The sequence below is a fragment of the Artemia franciscana genome, chromosome 13 (assembly GCF_032884065.1).
Source record: "Artemia franciscana chromosome 13, ASM3288406v1, whole genome shotgun sequence".
Classification (NCBI taxonomy): Eukaryota; Metazoa; Arthropoda; class Branchiopoda; order Anostraca; family Artemiidae; genus Artemia; species Artemia franciscana.
The window spans coordinates 34958710-34980247 of NC_088875.1; the positions used below are offsets into that span (position 1 = coordinate 34958710).

The 21538-nt window shown below is 34.2% G+C and overlaps 1 protein-coding gene across 1 annotated transcript in view; it reads left to right on the forward strand.

The window, feature by feature from the left end:
* LOC136034306 (tyrosine-protein phosphatase Lar-like) overlaps positions 1 to 21538 on the forward strand; it is a gene marked incomplete in the record, with an annotated part of 449438 nt that overhangs the window by 321234 nt on the left and 106666 nt on the right. The window contains 3 exon segments of the mRNA XM_065715442.1: positions 3093 to 3296; positions 10885 to 11111; positions 19581 to 19806. Coding sequence (XP_065571514.1) covers positions 3093 to 3296; positions 10885 to 11111; positions 19581 to 19806 — 657 coding nt within the window.

Genomic DNA, 21538 nt, shown 5'->3' on the forward strand with positions numbered 1-21538 from the left:
TCTTAGAGCCGTACTTTGCAACACCAAGGGTTACCAGTGTCGCTTGGATTTAGCTAGTTGCCATCATGACGGCCACTAGGTTATTCAAATTCTAATTTGTTTGGCCTTGTTTCCAATTGTATTTTCTACTCCTTCACTACTAACTGAATCTTGTGGATTAATAATGTTAAATATGATAGTTCCTTAAGATGTAAAAGATGACTAACTGTTAAGGAAAACCTGCACATAGGGGTGAAATTACCCCATACCCCGCATCCTCTCTCACCCATGATCCACAAGGACTGGTGCAGTGATAAATCTAAGCAATTCCAGAAACATCAGAAGTTTCTTGTGGGGGGGGACTTAGGCTTACACATTTTCGTAGGTTATGTGTAGACATACTACTATAATGCTCTATCCTTTTCACCTCTTTTACATTCTGAACTTTAACTGAAAACTCCATTGTCGTTATATCACGAATTTTCATTGCCATGGCTTCATTTGCATTTACCCTTACTCAATTTCTAAACCTCTGACCCTTTTCTTTATAATGTTCCAGAAAATCTAATATTCCCATTGATATTATCTGCAAATAAACATTGGTTAGGACGTTAGCCCACAGGATTTTTTTTTTTTTTTTTTTTTGTTTTGGCTATGTAATTATTTTAGGAGGTTATAAACTACCAATAAAAACAACAATTAATTTTAGGATCTCTTGAATCAGGTTTTAATTGCATATTGCATTTATCGATATTGACCTTAGTTATCTCAGTTATCATGCAGTCATCTCAGGAAAATATTATAAGTAATTTAAGTAAAGTCTTCTGGAAAATGTGGCGAATATCTTTTTTTATGTTGGGCTTTAGTTTTATTCTCTAAGAACTTTGTCCGACGTAATTGCTACTGCAACGCGAAATTTGAGTTATCTACTGCACCTGAGAATATACAAAGTTGAATATTTGAATTTGTCAGCCATAAGTGTCCTCTCTAAATTATTCTTGATGAGAATATGTTTCACAGTCTCCACGGTTGGTGTAGTGAAAGTAAAATTTACCAGCAATCTGGGTATCATAAGTGAGGTGAAGCCAACCTGCCCTGGATGTATCTCATGGCTTCTTTTCTTTGCCTGAATCCAACCCTATATTTATTGTCACATAGGGGTGAAATTACCCCATACCCCGCATCTTCTATCACCCATGATCCACAAGGATTGGTGCAGTGATAAATCTAAGCAATTCCAGAAACATCAGAAGTTTCTTGTGGGGGGGGGACTTAGGCTTACACATTTTCGTAGGTTATGTGTAGACATGCTACTATAATGCTCTATCTTTTTCACCTCTTTTACATTCTGAACTTTAACTGAAAACTGCATTGTCGTTATATCACGAGTTTTCATTGCCATGGCTTCATTTCCAGTCAAAAGGAGCTCATCATCTCTTCATGAGAAGGCCAGACTAGTTTTGAAGCTTACAAATCCATAAGTTATTAAACCGCTCTTAGATCTGGGATTAGTTTACGTCCTGGCATGTGCTTCTTTTGCTTCTTCAGTTGCATCGATGTTGCATGGCCTTCTCATGAAGTTGCATGGCCAAATTCTAATGTTTTTAGTCTCTTATTTCTATATCCGACAGCTCGTTGTATTACCTACGATGTTCTGGCACATATCTGATTTAACCCTCTGTTGGCATCTTCAAGAGCATGAAATGTCCTTTCAGTGTCGCATGGGACTGTCATTTCTTTTCCAGCTTCAAACGTCTGGGGGTTTTTTATGGGCTACCAAATCTATAGATAGCTATTGATCATTTTCTTTATTGTTTTATTATTCATCTTTGTACCTTGGTTACATATTTATAATGCCTATTTGCCTTTTTTTTTAAATTTTTTTCTTTTTTTAACATTTTTTTCTTGCTATAAGTTCTATTTCAATTTTGAGTTGGCTGTAAATGGCTATAGTGATGACAGTGGTCAAATATGATTCTGAAATATTGGTGCTCTGATAGTGGATGAAGATTTGTTCGATTTTTTCCAGAGAAATCGCCTACGGATTGTTCTGGGTACCCGGCTGACTGACCGTATTTCAAACAGTAGGCTGTACGAAAAGCGTGGTTAAATCCCGCTTTCTAGGGCTGTAATGCGAGAAGGGTTTAGATGGCTAGAGCACGTTCTGCGAATGAAGGATAACAGATTGCCGAAGATTGTTCTCTTCGACCAATTGTCAAGGGCTAAACGGAAAGCAGGTCCTTCGCGGTTGGGATGGGAGGATGTCATAAAGAAAGGATGTCATAATTTAAGGGAAATAGGAACTTTTGGGGAGGGTGTAAAGAGGGATCCTTTGAATAGATTGGGATGCAGGAGGAGTATGCGTAGCTGTGTTGGCCTTGGGCGGCTGGGTGCTGTGGTAGTTGTTAGTAGTAGTAGTAGTGGTGTAAATGGGTGGTGTTATATGCATTTTTTTTTTCTCTGATTTGATTGTAATTTAGGATGATTTCGACTTTCTTTTTTTTTCGGATCTTTTGAGTCCCCTATGGCCCAATGGTTAATATGGAATCCGTGTTATTATTCGTTATTTGATTATTATTCTTGTTTATTATTCGACTTATTTTACATTTTGTCTTTCCTCTTTCTATGCTTTCGAGCCTTGGAGCCCACTCGGGGGGGGGGGGGGGCTGTGTGTGTGTGACTATTTTGTGTTTTTTTTTTTGTTGTACACATTTTTGATAAAGTACTGAACTTAATGAAATGGATAATATATATGTACGTAAGTTGGTAAGCATTGTAATTTATATATATATATATATATATATATATATATATATATATATATATATATATATATATATATATATATATATATATATTTTATGTACATACGGTTTATAGTATATACTATAGTATGTATAAAGTAGTATAGTATGTACGGATCACATTGAAATTTTTAGTTTATTTGTTATTTTTTTTAATTATAGGTTTTTCTTAGTAAGTTATTTACTTAGTTGAATGTTCTTTTATTCGTTAATAACTGTTATTATTTTATTTGTTAATATGACCTTGTAGCTTTTCTTCCAGTAAACATCATATCATTAAATAGTTTTTAGACAATGTAATATTTTTAGTTGGTAAATTCTGGTCGGTCTTCTGCGTCTAACAAATTGGAGGACACGTCCCCCTACATAGCGGCCAGATTTATTCGAAGAAATGTACCATACAATTTCAGACTTGGAGATGGAAAAGAATATAATGGCTTTGTTAATAAGCGGCTTGAAAATGGGAAGATCTACAGAGTTTTTCTGAGAGCGGTTGTTGACACACCTCAGAAGGTACTTATACTCTATGGTGGAGATTGTCCATCCTTTTTCTCCTTTTTTTTTTTTTCTTCTTTTTCTTTCTTTTTTTTTTACTCCGTGAACATTTCAGGACTGAGACGGTGAGTAGTTGCCTTAAATATTTAAATAAGTCTGAAATATGGCTGAGTTCTCTCTACATCGCGCTTATTATTAGTTTTGATATAATGGAAACTGACAATTATTTTATGGTCTTGCCTTTATGCAAAGCTTGTTTTTTATGTCAAGCGAAATTCGCTTTGCTGTAAAGTTATTTTGAAAAGAAGAAAGCCTATACCTTTTATTATTTTCAGTTTAAATTTACAACTTTATATAATCAATCTTAAAATCAGATAGGTATTGTTGAATTTTGTTGCTTAAAACTGTGAAGAAAAAATCGTTAAAGAAACTATTGCTATACTAGCCAAAAAGCCTCTTGGACGACAGGTATGTAAAAAGAAAACAATGTAACGCATCCCTTATTTGTAAGGACCGAATAAAAGTGTTTTTCCTCTCCCCTGGTAAGTCCCCTACCCCGTCCCGTAAGAAAAAAAATCTTAAAGCTTCAACTCAGTGTCCGAGCCGTGAGACAAAACAAAGTAACTAAACAACGTCTTATAAATTGCCACCTTTTAGTGAAACTTACACTTTTGTAAGGGGACCCCACCCCGCCTTTTCTACCTCTGTGCCTTTAGGCAGGTAAATCTAATAGCAAAAATTTTCCCAAGTGAGGGGCATTATTAACCCTAGCTCCACCCCCTTCCCTAGCATCAATAATAAAGGCGTAGCTCAAGAATATTTCTAGGAATCAAGAGTAATTAGATTTCAATTTCCGTACCCCATAACTTTGTCTATATTTATCTGAAAGATAACGGAGAAATGAGTGATTTGGGCTTTGAAATGTGCTCTTTTAGGCCTATGGAATGATAAATTCAAGAACCTTTTCTCGGAAATGGGTAATTTGGGCATTGAAATGTGCTCTTTTAGGCCTATGGAATGATAAATTTAAGAACCTTTTCTCTGAAATGGGTAATTTGGGCATTGAAATGTGCTCTTTCAGGCCTATGACATGATAAGTTCAAAATCTTTTCGCTGAACTGGGTAATTTGGGCATTGAAATTTGCCCCTTTAGGCATATAGAATGATAAATTTAAGAACCTATTCTTTAGTATAACAACAAAAGCGAGAATAATGAGGACTTTTTTCCCAAGACAGTGAATCAACAAAACCTATTTGAATATTTCGGCCCAAAATCTAAGGGCCGTCTTCAGCAAAGAAAAAATAAAAAACAATAAAACACTTACAATAAAAATTATCAGTTAAAATCCATTATTTTTTTTTAAATAGCCTTGGCATCATTACTTCTTAACGAAAAGTTTCGCCAAGACTGTCTGATAAAAGCTAACATTTTGCAAGATAAAAAGGTTCATTCATTTCACTAACTGTATTTATTAAAAACTGGAATGATTTCTTATTGCGATATTTGCCTTCTCTGCAGCTAATCTGATAGTTCTTTTGATATTGGGCTTGTTTTTGTTCGTTCCTATTTAGTTTTATTTTGAATTAGATTATTTTCTATAATCAAGTGGTCAACCCAGTTTACAATCCTAAGATAAGTCCTGGACCTGCGATTGTAAATATTTCATCTAAAAAGCTTAGCTATGTTGAAGAAAAAGTCCTAGAACAAGGGCCAAAATTTTCGTTTTTACCAAAACAAGTTCCAGTTGCAGATTTGGTAGCATCTTTAGAATCCTCTCCATAAATGTAGTGCTCTTGTTTCAAACCCGGATACAGTTAGATCTTGTTTAATTAACACTCTTTACAGCACCTCATTAAAAATTCCTAATTCTCCCAATAACGCAATGGAAAAATCATATGACATAAAAGTTTTGAACAAACTCCGTAAGGATTCCTCCATAATAATCACTAAAGCCGATAAAAGCAACTCCATAGTAATTATGAATAAAACTGATTATGATGGTAAAATTCAGTCACATTTAAATGATACAACCACTTATGTTAAATCAACCCATGACCAGACTGATCAATTTGCTCAAAAAGTAATAAAAGAATTAAAAACTTTGAAAGAAAATGGCAGAATCACTCCACAGTTGTACAATAAATTCCTCCCTCGTGGTGTTTTTTGCTCAAAGTTTTATGGATTACCAAAATTGCACAAACAAGGCATTCCTCTAAGACCCATTGTAGCTAGTACAAAATCACCTGCCTCAAACATTGGAAAATGGTTATGCACTGCATTTAAACCATTGCTTCACTCCCAGAAATCTTATATAAAAAATTCAGTTGATCTTGTAGAAAAATTGAAACAAATAGACATTTCTGAAAATTCCATATTAAGCAGCTTTGACATAGTTTCTATGTATACTAGTATTGATGTTTCAAAATCTGAACAATTATTACAAAATAAACTGGAAAACAATTACCATCTAATTGAAGAGTCAGCAATAGGTCTAGACATTGATGTTCTCATGCATTTGGTTAAATTATGTAACAAATATTCCATGCACTTCCAGTTTCGAGATTCATATTACAAACAGGTAAGGGGCCTTCCTATGGGAGCACCTCTATCAGGCCTACTCGCAAATATTTTCGTCGAGAATCTTGAAAATTGGGCCCTAGATTCGTATTTTCTTAATCATGTGTTTTGGGGACGTTTCATGGACGACGTAATTTCAGTTTGGAATTATGGCGAAAGTGAACTTAAAGGTTTTCTAGAACATTTAAATACTTACGATAGAAACCTGCAATTCACTCTAGAGACCGAAAGAGATGGAAAAATACCTTTTTTTAGATGTATTGATAATACGCAGTGTGAATAAACTTGAATTTACGGTTTATAGAAAACCTACGCATAATAATGATACCTTCACTTCAAATCTAACCATCCTCCACAGGTTAAAAGAGGTGTGGTAATATCTCTTGTGGATAGAGTACTTAATATCTGTTCAGAGCCGTATGTTAAAAAAGAATTAAATTTTATTACAGACATACTTTTTGGCAACGGGTACCCAATTTCTCTCATAAATACTGTTATTGCTCAAAGATTAAAGATACATTCTTCTGAAGCCTTAAATCCCACACCAGTAAATGATTCAAATAAACCCACAAGCACGATTTACCTACCTTATATTCCGAAAATTACTTCAAAACTGAAAAAAGTTTGTTTAAAGAACAATTTACGTGTTGTATTCACAAGCAATTTAAGTATAATGAATCTTGTCAATTCTGGTAAGGATAAAACCCCAATTACTCGTCTACGAGGGGTGTATCAAATACCATGTAGTTGTGGAAATTTATTACATTGGTCGAACCCACCAAAATTTAGGAACAAGATTGCAGCAACACAAAGAAAGTATTGAAAAAGCATTAAAATATAAAAATAACTCTATATCTTTCGATTCAGCTTTAAGTAATCATATTTTTGAAAATCCAGACCATTATGTTCTATTTGACGAAACAATTCTAATTAGCAATGACCTAGGAATCAAACAAACTGTCCGTGAGGCAATTGAAATTAAACGAAACTTAAATAATAACACATCCCTAAATAGAGACTTGGGTGAATACACACTCAACCCTATGTACACAAAATTAATTATAGAAAATAATCTAATTCAAAATAAAACAAAAATAGGAACGAACAAAAACAAGCCCAATATCAAAAGAACTATCAGATTAGCTGCAGAGAAGGCAAATATCGCAATAAGAAATCATTCCAATTTTGAATAAATACAGTTAGTGAAATGAATGAACCTTTTTATCTTGCAAAATGTTAGCTTTTATCAGACAGTCTTGGCTGAACTTTTCGTTAAGAAGTAATGATGCCAAGGCTATTTAAAAAAAAATTGATTTTTAACTGAGAATTTTTATTGTAAGTGTTTTATTGTTTTTTATTTTTTCTTTGCTGAAGACGGCCCTTAGATATAGGGCCGAAATATTCAAATAGGTTTTGTTGATTCACTGTCTTAGGAAAAAAGTCCTCATTATTCTCGCTTTTGTTGATATATTATGGAAAGGCAGTGTGGTCTTTGTCACTATTCTTTAGTTAATTCAATATAGTAATTTCAGCTGATCAAGTGAAGCAGAGCTCTGCAGTATTGATAAACAATATTATAAAAATATTTGATAATGAAAAAACAGGGGTAGTGAAGGGGGGAGGGCTGGAGTGGATCTTTTTTGCAAGTCTGAAATATGCTTTGTTTAAAAATTGTCATTATTGGTACCTTTTTCGCATTTATTGACTATCAGTTTCTCCCTCACTCACCTTTCAACTGTTAGGGACTGTTTCCAGTCTCTATAATGAAGTATAGCTACTTACCTTTAGTCAAAAACAAAACGCACACTCATTTATTAAAATCCAAAGAGCAGTTGACGGAACTGATCTCCGCTCTCGGGGAAACTTGTACTATGCGCTTTATATCCCCCATAGCATCGCGTTATAGTTTTCAGATGTAACTACCGGGTAGCTGCATCTCACTGTCACCAACATTGCCAACGCTGTACAATTGTACCGTCTATTGTAGGTTGTTCAGGATATGTAATTTTTTCATATTTGAGGGTTTGTGCTTAAATTGAAGTATGGCTTTACCTACTAATTCTTAAAATAATTAAAGACATTTATTTTCATTAAATTTATTCATTTATTAATCGTTCTTTTTCTATTTTTATTGTTTCTAGCTCTATTTTATTTTTGTATTCTATTATTCATATTTATTCTACTGTTATATTTTTTGGTACTATTTAGAAGCCCTGGTACAATGTGGTACATTTTAAAAATTTCTGTACAGTACAGATTTGTCAGTCATTTTGGTTTTGCTTCATAACTCAGATATCTATTTAAGTTTTAGTTTATTGAAAATTTTATTCTTCTTCTGGCAAATGTTAACCTACTGTTCGGATGACACAAATGTTCTATTAAGATTCAATGTTAGTCAATACTGATAAAGTTTATTTTACAGCGTTGGCGACGCTGACTGTCACCCACAATCATCTATAATAGATTATTTAGGATCTTGAAATATGATTATTTTTTTTCTTTTTTGTATTTGAGAGTCTTTTTTGTATTTGAGACCCTAACTACCGGGTAGCTGCATGTCACTGTCACCAGCATTGCCAACGCATTACAATTGTACCGTCTATTTTAGGTTGTTCAGGACTTGAAATGTATTTTTTTTGTATTTGAGGGTTTGTGCTTAAATTGGTGCATGGTTTTACCCACTAATTCTTGAAATAATTAAAGAAATTTGTTTCATTACATTTATTTGATTTATTAATTGTTATTTTTCTATTTTTGTTGTCATTATTTTGGAAGCATGCCTTAGCAAGCTTAGCTTTGGTGTATTGCTGATTTTTTTTTAAAGTATTTTATTAATCAGGCACATTAGAAGGCTTTCTCTTGGGCGGGGAGTAATTTTGAAAATTTTTAGGGAAAAGAGTAACAATAAAACAAAATTATAAGGTAATTTGAAAGGGAAGTTCCCTCAAATTTGCCGACATTTAGGACTTGGGGGAGCCTTAGGGCCTCCGTTTGTCCGTCCCTGGTAAAGAATATTACTTGAAATCTTCAAGCGTAAGTATTCTGGGGTACATTTGTTATAGAAATTTTTTGAGAATGGAATTAATTTTTTTTAAGGCTAAGTTTTTTTGGAGCACTTTCATAAGTAATAAAATCCAAATTTCCAACTTTTGTCAGAAATAAATAAAAATTTGTTAAACTGAATAGTAAAAAGTATCATTATTAGAATAAATATAGTATTAATACGAGGCACATTATAGTGAATACAAAATTGTCTTTCATTCCTAAAATTAATGTTTCTTGTTGCTAAATATATTTTTCGGCAAATTGTCACTTGTCGTCAAATTCGGCGCATAATGGCTAAAATCAAAAAGAAATCCGTATACATGCACAAAACAATCAAAACTGGTCTTTGATCTTAGTTGCGATCTGGATTGGTCAGAAGCAGAGGTGCCATCCCTAGTGATTTATCACGATTTATAATAATGTTTTATATTGCCGAAAGAAAGAATCAATAAATCAGCACATTAAATCATTAGACCATTGAAGAAAATCACTAAACAAACCAAACAATGACTTCAAATCTAGTAATTTTCATTTTAACCTGGTGGCAACCCTGGTCAGAAGCAACTGATCCATGCATTTGAATTTCATGCGGCATATTTTTCTTTCTGTTTTTCTCTTATTTTATGTCAATTTCTTTAGCACCAAGCCACCAAGATACTTAAGGCATGGTATACAACTGGTCAGCCATTTATTTACCTCAATTAATTTGATCTAATTATGTTTATTTATTGCTTAATTACTAATTACCACTTTTACCACTAGTCAACCAACTATTATTTTTCTTCCTATAGTTGTACCTGATTGACCTTTTGTAAATTTCCTTAGCTTTTCGCCCCAGTTCTTATTTTTTTCTATGTTTTCCATCTTCTGAAATAGCCTCAAATCCTTTTTGGGTCTGAATGACACAGGAAAGCAATGAAAATAAAAGAAAAGATTAAGACGTTAAAAACAAGTCTTAACTTCTTTTGTTCAACAACTAATTATATGATTATGTATACTTTCCAAGAGCCAATTATCAGTAATTGTAACTACGATGAATCAACTACATAATGTTAATTTTAAAACATAAGTTAGCAGAAAAATAAATCAATTCATTTTTACCATTGCATGCTTAGAAGGAATTACAGTGTTAGCCCCTTTGTTAATTATGAATATTCAAGTCGTTAAATTTGTATATATCCTCCATTAAAATTCTTGTGTTTTTTGCTTTCTGAAATAAACACATCTTCATCTCCAACAATTCCTAGGTCGTTTTGTTACTCGTCTCCTAGGACATGTCTTTTATCTCGTGTCTAAGGTTATTCATTTATTTTGAGGAAACGACGCTAAAATCCTCCTAAATCCTCGGCTGCTCCACTTTGGGAGCAGATGGTAATATTTTTTATACCTTGATAGTAATTAACTATTTCATAATATTTTATAGGTTAACAATGTTCTCTTCATTTAATAAAATATGTGGATGTATGGATGTAATCATTTTTTGTAGAATAACAGCCCCAGTTCCCCTCGGAATTTGTTATGAAATCAATGTAAATATAAATATGTAAAAACGAGTCAAGAGGCAAGGCCATATGAAATTTATGGAAAGAAACTAATTTTCGGCCTACAATATGTATGTTTCAGAAATCTGACGTCTATAAATTTCTTGTTGTTTCTATTTGTTCAAATTTTAGCCCCCTCCCTATCCCTTCCTCTCAGTGTAATAAGTCTCTTTGCGTGCCTCTCCGTAGATGTCAGATAATATCATTTAGTTAATTACCTTTCATCACTTTGTTAACGAGTAAGATTATTATTCCAAGAATAATCTTCACCGGGAGTTAACTCATTTTTCGAGGGGATGTTAATCAGTATTCTTATGTTAATCATTTGTGATATGATTAACAAACTCATCATTCAATACTGCCTTTATAATATGCATCTTATGTACGATAATGTTTTTTCACGCCCATACAGCTTGTCTCCATGGTACAATTTCTATTTTAGCATCTTGATACATCAAGTCAGATGTCGGAACCATTATCGTTGGACATGAAGGAAGCTCCCCCTGGAGAACCTCCCCAGAGGCCAAACCCCCAGGTGCCCTTAGACTCTACTATTATCCCTTTGAGTAGGGATCACTCGGAAGCAGGAATTTTCTGGATAATGGTACCAATTTTTGGCGCCCTTGCATTAGGTCTTCTTGTAACGATGTTGTTTGTCTGCATTAAAAGGTAATAGGAATTCATTAGTATATAGATTGGATTTTCATCATGTTAAGAGTCCCGTTCAAAAACTAAATAAGCCATAGAAACATCAAAAGAAGGGAAACACATTTTGAGGTTTTAACAGGAAATATTCTGATCTAAGCGAAGATTCTGAGACACGGCTTATGATACCACAAATAATATTATATTGTAATACATTTTTTTAAGCTGGGAAAGCATTACGCTGCTTTTTAATTAAACTATTGTCCCTAAATATTTTATATTTTGAATTAGTTTCTATTATAGCTCCCTAAATGTTATTAACTAGTAAGTAAATAGTTTGTTTACCAAATTACTTTTACATTTATTCCATTTTTTTTATATAACGAAAAGGACACAAAAACCACAACAGCTAAAGCTCTGTTTTCGATATACAAAACAAGAATAAACATGAAACATTTCCGCATATATATATATATACATATATATATATATATATATATATATATATATATATATATATATATATATATATATATATATATAAACTTCTTTCAATCTTCTCCTGTATGGGAGGATGAAAAAGGGGCTGAAGGAGGAAGTTTTTTAGGGATTGTATATAAGAGAGGAATGGGTATAATTTACATTGAGTGATAGAAGTATTCTGCTGATTAAGAAATTGGGAAGATGGTGAGTAGAGGTATGACACATAGGAACCATTTTCATTAATTTATTTAGATATTAATTTGGATTTAAGGTGTCCTTGTTTATAAATGTCATGTTGTTGTATTTTTGTGATAACCATGGCCCATAAATGTTTGCAGTTTTAATAAATATCATATCATAATAATCAGTAAGTGACCCTTGTATTGGAAAATATTCCATTTTAACCAATTAAGTTATTCTATTAAGCTGTTTAAAAGACTAGTTAAGCTATTCCTATTACCTAATTTAAATATTTATGGTAAAATTTGGATCATGACATGGTGAGACAACGTTCAAGTGACGTCTCTCTAACTCTTTAGCTTTTCAAAATGTGAATTTAAGCTGCAACCCCCCCCCCCTGATTCATTTTTAGTGGTGTTGCGAAGAGAATGCCTCCTTGCAACTATGCTGTTTTTCTTCATTAAATGTAATTCCAATAAGTTATTAATTTATTAAGATTAGGGATGTCAATTGGGAGGGGGGATTTTCCCCTTAGATTCCAACCCCCCTAGATTTTGGAAATTACCGTTTTTAGTATTTTGGTTGAAAGATAAAAAAATCTTCCAGATTTTGAAAAATAGGTTCTCCTCTACATTTTTGTGTATTGGTACTTCTGAATTGTGATTTATAATACAAATAGCCATGTGCTAAAAGAGAATAAGCTACATTCAAGCACGTATGGAGTGCGATGGGGGCTTCTTGTTCTTACTTCGTCCTTAAATCTCAAGCCTTTCCTTATAATCCGCTGTATCTTTTGTATAAAACTCCTATTTTTGTAGCTTTTGGGCATTTTAACTCTTCTCCAAAATTAATACCTGAAGTTTGTGCTTCGACACATCAGCATCAAGCGAAAAAAAAAAACTTTTTATTTCAAATCAAAATGCAAGGTTATTGCTTTGATCTTAAGAAATTGAAAGTGAACTTGTTCTTGCCTAAGACAAATGAAAAAAAGAACAGAAAAAAAAGACAATTGAAATGTGTCTATCTGTCCAAAAAAAATTTCACTTAACTGAAATTTAAAGTCCCAGTGAAAATATAAGAAATATATTTTCGCTCAGAAAGAAATTCATTCAAAAAGAAATTTTTGGAAGGAAATGAAAAATACAGAGAAATGAAAAAAAAATTTGAAGGACAATGGAAGTGAAACCCTATTGTTTGAATTGGTTTAGTGGAATCCCGTACAACCATATGAATCTTTTAAAAAATAGGGGAAATCGGGAATTTAGTTCTTAACAAAAAAAAAAAAGAAGACTTCCTAATGCAGTTCCGCAGTTTTTAGTAGTAGCAGGTGCCAATTTTAAAGGCAATAAATATGGGCAAAAAAAATCAGGAAATAAGTTAATAGGTTATAACCTCAAACAATTTAAAAAGATGCAATTCTAATATTTTTAAAATAAAATAGTAAGGAAATTAAAATAAATAAGAAATCTGCATAGAAAATAAAATAAAAAGACGAATATTAACCAACCGTTGCTTTTCTCATTATGAAAAATATTACTTATTAAATTGAAGGTGCTATTACTAATTCATTAGTAGGTACTGTTTTAGTGATCAGTAATTTATTAGTATTAGTAACTCGTATCGTTTAAGGTCTGAGGATTCCCAGGGAGAACCTCCAACAGGTACGACTCTAGTTCGGCATTGTGGAGGGGACAAGCATGCACGGAGAGGTGTAGCATAAATGGGAGACAGTAACAACGGCAATCAAAGGGGTAAAATTAACCTTGACTGGGCTGCCCACTTAATTGGACAATCTGTCTTGACTTTTTTCTACAATTGGCCATGACTTTGACTTTTACCACAACTATTCCCTCTTTTTAAAGTCAAAAATCAACGGAAAAAATGTAAACCAAGGGATTTGGGCCAGAAAAAAAAAATTCAACTGTCTGTGCTTGACAACAAAAAGTGCACTTGAATTAATCCTCAGACCTTATGCGACCTTATAGACCTATAGATCTTATAGACCTCAGACTTATAGACCTCATGTTCTCTTTATATCGCGGGCTAAAGGTCGTTTCTAAAACATTTCTACTACTGAAATGATTGCTAAAAATAATTTGCAAAATTTGTTTTATTTATTTATTTATTATTACCAATAGCGGTAAGCATCAATGCTTGTTGCAAAAACACAAAATCATAATACTAATCTAAAGTAAACTGGCAACGACAAACTAAACAACAAAAGCTTCTAAATAACACGAAACTACACAACAAAAGCGTCTAAATAAAAAGGCGTATTTACTAATACACTCTTGAAAATTCGAACACTCTCTCCCTCGACAACCTCCAAAGGCAAACTATTCCATAGTCTGGCAACTCTACTAACGAAAGATAATTGACCAATTTTTTTCAGTGGTTTTGAGGGATATAATTTGTAATCATGCTGACGAGTAGAGTGATCATGGTTAAATTTGAACTATAAATTTGGATCAACATCCAAATTAAATTTGAACTATAAATTTGGATCAACATCATCCACTCCTTTATGTACACGAAACACATTTATAAGGTCACAAAGACGTCTACAGAACTTCAACGACAGGAGTTGAATCCTGGAAAGTGTCTGCAGATAAGAAAGGTGCTGAAGGTATGGGACCATCCTAGTGGCCCTTCTCTGAACCTTTTCTACTCTATGCTCATCTGTTAGATTTAATGGAAACCAAACCGACATATTATACTCAAGAATAGGGTGGACCATTGATTTATACAGTAGTAAGAAATTACGAAGGTTAAACTTACTAAGGCTTCTCTTTATAGACGACAAACGATAATTTGAATTCTTTACAATTTCCGAAACATGCTTGTCAATTTTCAATTGGGTATCCAACTAAACGCCATAGGTCACGCACTATTTCGTTGAAGAAATTCGTATGCCAGACAGCTGGTAAGTACGCACAGCTGGGAGTTCACGAGCATAGTGTAGAACAACACACTTAGAAGGGTTGATGAACATGGAATTGGATTTGCACCAATAAGTCAGATAGTCAAGATCCTCCTGTAAAAGTTGCACATCGTTTTGGTCTCGTAGTGGTAGATAAAGTTTTACATCTTCCGCGAACATCTAGACAGTAGAATGCTGAACAGAGAAAGGCAGATCATTAATAAATAAACAAAATAAAATTGGACGCAGGCATTGATTTATACAGTAGTAAGAAATTACGAAGGTTAAATTTACTAAAGCTTCTCTTTATAGACGACAAACGATAATTTGAATTCTTTACAATTTCGAAACATGCTTGTCAAATTTCAATTGGGTATCCAACTAAACGCCATATGTCACGCACTATTTCGTTAGAAGAAATTCGTATGCCAGACAGCTGGTAAGTACGCACAGCTGGGAGTTCACGAGCATAGTGTAGAACAACACACTTAGAAGGGTTGATGAACATGGAATTGGATTTGCACCAATAAGTCAGATAGTCAAGATCCTCCTGTAAAAGTTGCACATCGTTTTGGTCTCGTAGTGGTAGATAAAGTTTTACATCATCCGCGAACATCTAGACAGTAGAATGCTGAACAGAGAAAGGCAGATATAAACAAAATAAAATTGGACCCAGGCAGCCAAGCTGGTGGACTCCGCTTAACATATCAATTGAGGAAGATATAGCTTCATCAATAACAACATGGTAATGTATTTCAGAAGTGGGAGAATTTAAAAGGTGACTCAAAGAATATGGGTAACCATATGAGCGGAACTTAGCGCTAATTTCGACAGGAATAATGACTAACATTATCTATTGTTTGGTGTTTCATGCCCTATTTTTAGCGTCTTGATTTAAAGAGTCGTGTGCCGAAAGAGGATAAACTATATTCTGGCACGTATGGAGTTTACTGGGGGCTTCTGGTTCTTGTTCTCTCCTGGAATCTCAAACTTTTCGCTATAATTCTTTGGATTTTCCGTACAACACTACTTTTTTGTCGCTTTTTGGAATTTTATCCGCTTCTTCAAAATTAATTTCTGAATTTTGTGGCTCTTTACATCAGCATCAAGCGGAAAAAATCAAATTTTACTTCAGAAACAAAATATGAGGCTATGACTTTGATCTTAAAAAGTTGAAAGTGAACTTGTTCATGCCCCCACCGAAAAATCTGAAATTTATTTTCTTCCAAAAAGGAATTCGTCAACGAAAATGAAAAATACAGCGAAATGAAAAAAAAATAAAGTGAAGGATAATGGAAATGAAATCCTATTGCGTGAATTAGCGTTGTTTTTTCTCGTTATGAAAAATATTACTCGCTTCACTTCAATTTTGACGGGAACTAGACGCTACTCCGACTCCCCCGGCGTCCATAATTTCGCCAACCGAAGTTTCCTGCGAAGTACGGCTATGTGCAGTGGCTTTGACATGTTGCTGGTTTTTTTTTTTTTTTTTTTTTTTTTTTTTTTTTTTTTTTTTTTGAGGACATAAATGATAATATTGATCCCCAACAGTTTGGATTTAGATCCGGGCGTAGTACTGTTCATTATTTGGTTGCATTGTTGGATACTATCCTTAAGCACTTAGAAAATAATGGGGCCTATGTTGATGCATTATTTGCAGACATAGTTAAGGCTTTTGATAGTCTTGATCATAATGTAGTTGTGGAAGAAGCAAAGGCTATTAGTGCCCGTCCATTTGTTTTACGAATGCCCGCTAGTTTTCTTTTTGAAAGATCTCAGTGTGTCCAACTCCCTGATCATGAGCCATCTGAATTTGTAAATATTTTTTGTGGTTCGCCACAAGGGACTAAATTCGGCCCGCTTTCTTTTCTTATTGTTTTTAACCGTATTTTAACAACAATTCGTGAGCGTTTTAAATTTGCTGATGATTTAACTGTTTTATCACTGCGACTAAGTCCTCCGACTACTGAACAGTCTGACTTGATCGAAATCTATCATGATCTAAAAGCTGAATTAGGAAAGGTAAAATTGACGGTCAGTGAAACTAAGAGCTCTTACATGACGTTTTCCTTCCTAAAGGGTAACAACCACTCTCCTCATAATTCCATACTGCCAACAAAGAAAACTGTTCAAATACTTGGGATACTTTTGGATGATGATTTAAGATGGAATTCGCACGTTGACTATCTGACTAAAAAAGGAGCCTCACTTTTACATTCATTTTCCAACCTAAAAAGATTTGTTACAAAAACTGAGGTTTTAAAGTCTGTATACTGCAGCTATATTAGACCTTCTCTTGACTATGCATGCCCTGCTTGGCATCCGGGATTGACAAAAGATCAAACAGATAGACTTGAGACGATACAAAAAAAGAGCTGTAAAAATTATACTTGGACAAAACTACTCAACTTACCCTCACTGAAACAACTCAATTTGGACTCACTTGATAGTCGTAGACATGGCTTAACATATAGATTTGGACTAAATTGTTTGAATTCCCCAACTCATTGCCGTCTACTACCCAACCTTGAGAGCCCCCCAACTGAAGGACCAGTTACTAGACTCCGACAAATAAAAAAAAATTGTCCACAGTTACTGATTTGTTCAGCCTATAGTACTGAGAGATATCGCATATCATTTGTTCCATATTTTACCCGTCATTTTAATAATATTGACGCGACTAATATTTAATGTTTTATTAATATGTGTTTGATTAATATAATGTTTGTTTTATAAACTTTTGAACGATACTTGTGAGATTGCTGGATTAAAATTTTGAAAGATACTAATTTGATAGAAGAATCTTAAAGCTTTAGGATATAGTTAGGGCGCCACTTGAAGAAAATCTAACTAAAAGCAAAGAGAGAGAAAAATCCTAGGACGAAAAAAACAAACTGGACTACAGCCAGCAGTTCTTTGAAAATGTAACTGGTAGGTGACCGGTGAGGAGCAGAAGGTTTGACAAAGAAATATGAGGTAATCAATAACGTTGATTACTTCAAATCCGTTGATTAAATAATCAAGTATTTGGCGAGTAACGGAAAGTTATTCTCTGACTACTTCTAATAGCAACTGCATGCTTTTAGTGCAAGGTAATTATTAACTAAGAGCTTAACTTATTAACTTAGTGAAACTAAGAGCTCTTATATGACGTTTTCCCTCCTAAAGGGTAACAACCACTCTTCTCATAATTCCATACTGCCAACAAAGAAAACTGTTAAAATACTTGGGATACTTTTGGACGATGATTTAAGATGGAATTCGCACGCTGACTATCTGACTAAAAAAGGCGCATCGCTTTTATATTCATTTTCCAACCTAAAAAGATTTGGTACACCAACTGAGGTTTTAAAGTCTGTATACTGCAGTTATGTTAGACCTTCTCTTGAGTATGCATGCCTGCTTGGCATCCGGGATTGACTAAAGATCAAACAGATAGACTTGAGACGAGAGCTGTAAAAATTATACTTGGACAAAACTACTCAACTTGCGAGGATGCACTGAAACAACTCAACTTGGACTCACTTGATAGTCGTAGACATGGCTTAACATATAGATTTGGACTAAACTGTTTGAATTTTCCAGCTCATTGTCGTCTGCTACCCAACCTTGAGTGCCCCCCAACTGAAGGACCAGTTACTAGACTCCGACAAATAAAAAAGAATTGGCCACAGTTACACTAATATTTAATGTTTGATTAATATGTGTTGCAATTAATATAATGTTTGTTTAAATTTTCCTGTGAGCGTTTTTGAAGGTTTTTTCAAAAACGCTTTTCAAGGTTTTTCAAATTTTTTTGTCATGACATGCTAATGCTAGCTCCGGCTATTGTACTGAATAAGTGTATTCTATTCTATTCTAAGAGATGGAAGCCTCCAAGCGGCTTTACGTCGTTTTTTGTCACTGACTGGCAATCTTTTTTCTCGCCTCCAGGTCGACATTTCCAATATTCAAGTGACTGTGCTTTAATAGCTGACTTCAAGATGCGTTGGTAGTCTGCACGGTGTAGAAAGTGGCCCAGTCATACGAGCCGTCGTCTCTTTACAAATTTCTGAGACTGGATACTGTTGTTTATAGCGCTAACGGATCTCCTTAAATAGGGGAAAGACTATTTTGATCAAAGACATCCAGCTTATTAATATTTTGAGCTTTAACAACCCCTGTTCCGCAACCGTTTAGGAGTACTTCTGACGATCGCCTCGTAGACTCTAACTATGAAAAATATTGCTAATTAAATTGAAGGGTTTATTAGTAATTATTTACTAATTAGTATTTTAGTAATCAGTAATTTATTAGTATTAGTAACTCCTATCTTCTTATAGGTCCTCTTTATATCGTGTGCTAGTGGTCATTTCTAAAATGTTCCTACTGTTGAGATGATTGCTAAAAATATTTTGCCAAGTTTTTCAAAGGCTGGGCAAACATGATCGCAGTGTATTTGAACTCACGTTGCTCTGCTAGTCCTCCTTTTGAGAACATATTAGCAAATGATGTCTGGTAAATATTTCAGCAATGAGAGAATTTCAGAGATGACCCAAAAAGTATGGAGAACTTATATGAGTGGAACTTGGCGCTAATGTCGATAAAAATTATTACTAACGCTATATTGCGTTTGGTGTTTCCTGTCATGCTTTCAGTTTAATAATAAAGCGAAATTATTATAATTAATGTAATTAATGAATGTAGTGGTGTAATAATAGTGTCTGATCACAGTTTCTAAGAGAAAAAACAATTACAAAGCGGGAAAGCAAATGTAAAGAAACGCCAAGCGGTAAGTCGCGCTGATGTTTTTTTTAGTCTTCACTAACGCCAGTTCCAACTCTTACAAGTTGCCCGTACTCTTTGATGCAACCTTCAGGTATAAAACGACATTTTGCTGGTCCAATCCTCATTATATATTATATTCTAAGGCGGCGCATCCCAAATAAGAATGCTGACCACTCTGTGACGAAGCCGTTAATGTCGTCAGTTCCAATGGCTGAGCTTGGTAGTGCCAACACTCCCACAGATCCTGTTGAGCTACGAAGGATGACCTTCCAAACCCCTGGTATGGCCAGTCATCCCCCAATTCCTGTCGCTGATTTTACAAGGCACGTTGAGTTGCTTAGGGCCAGTGACGGTGCGAAATTCTCACAGGTATGTTTTTTCGCCTTTCATTTTTGTAGGTGAAGAAACGTCACGTATGTAACAACTAACACCGAAATCTTATTTAGCTGCGTATTATGGGCCTAAATTTCTTTTTTTTTTTCTGGCGCTCAAAGATTTTGATGGCTGACACTATTCAGTTTTTGTAACAACTAGTTTTGTCGATTGCTGGATATCTTTAGTGACCAAAATACTAAAATTGGATACCATAGCTAACTAAAGAGAAAAAATGACTATCGGCCTTCTATACAAGTTTATAATTATAAAAATGATAGAAATAAATTGAATAATATGATAGGTGCAATCAAATCTATAAGAGAATTAGGGCATAGTACTAAACGCTGTAGCAAAAACGGAGTGAGGATGAAACTATTGGCTTGAAATCGCAAAGGGGTTGGGATGCCGTTTGAGAAAATAGAGGGGATGTGGGATAATGGATGTGAGATAAACCAAATTCTAATGTGAAAATAAAATAAAAATGATGAAAAAGAAGGGCGAAAAAGCTTTGTGGTTCAGGCTAGTAGAAAAAGACAAAAAAAAAGAGAAATTTTGAAATCATGTAACTCCTATTGACTCCGAGCAATGTATCAGTTGTCAAATAGGAAATCAACCTCTTAAATTTTACAATTTACAATTCATACCATTGTAGATAGTCGTATGCAAGGGGAGGGGATGAATAACCTCAAAAAAATTTTTTTGACTTGTTTAAAAAAAAAATTGTAAACGTAATAAAATGCATATAAACATATTTTTAATGCGTTTCTTAAGTTTTTTTTTTCTGTAACTGCCCCCCCCCCCTGAAAATTTCCTCCCATGGAAAATTCCCCCAGAAAATACTCCCCTGTGGAAAATACCCCCCCCCCCCCCGAAAATACCACCCTTACGCGGCTGGCTGGTATCCAATCACTTAACTAAAAAAAGGGACTGAAACCCTCAATTCTGATCTAATGAGCACGCTTCGAAGTTTCTGCGACCATGAGGTAGAGATGTGGATGAGGAAGGAACGATTCCTCTCCTATACGGAATAAATTCTGCTCATTTGGCGGTTTAATGTTGCTCTTCACTTTCATAATAACATCTTAGACCAGAAATATTTCCAGAATCTGACTAGAAATATCCTTGATTCTGACTAAAAAGCATTAACGATGAAACGTGATAACTGTGTGTGCCACCCTCTCTGCTTTACATGTCATGTTACGAAGCTACACAATATGGTAACTCCTTTACTGTCAAGGAGTTGCGACTTAAAATGGCATCTAGGAGCCTCATGTTTACTTTCGTCGTAATAAATCAACGGTAACCCTCACCTAGCAAATCGAAAGTAAAACAGTTCAAAATAGGGATGAAACCTTTTAATTGACAGTGAACAGATATAAAATTATTTAACTGGATATTTCTAACACATATACAGTGTTCATCATCAGCAGTAAAATCATCAGTCAATTAAAAGGTTTCGTCTCCATTTTGAACTGTTTTACTTTCGTCATGGAAAGGCAGTGTGGTCTTCGAAGTTACCTAGCAAATCACTCAGAATTACTTTTACTATGGCTGCTCACTTTACTGACTGCTCGTTAGGTCGTTAACCTCATCTGACAGATATTTTGGTAAATCCTTTAACATGATAGTAACCCTCTAAATCTTGGAGTGCTAATCAAAGACAAATACATCAAATTGAAAAGCCATGTCACATTTAAAGGTTGAACTGAAGGGTACTTTACTTTCT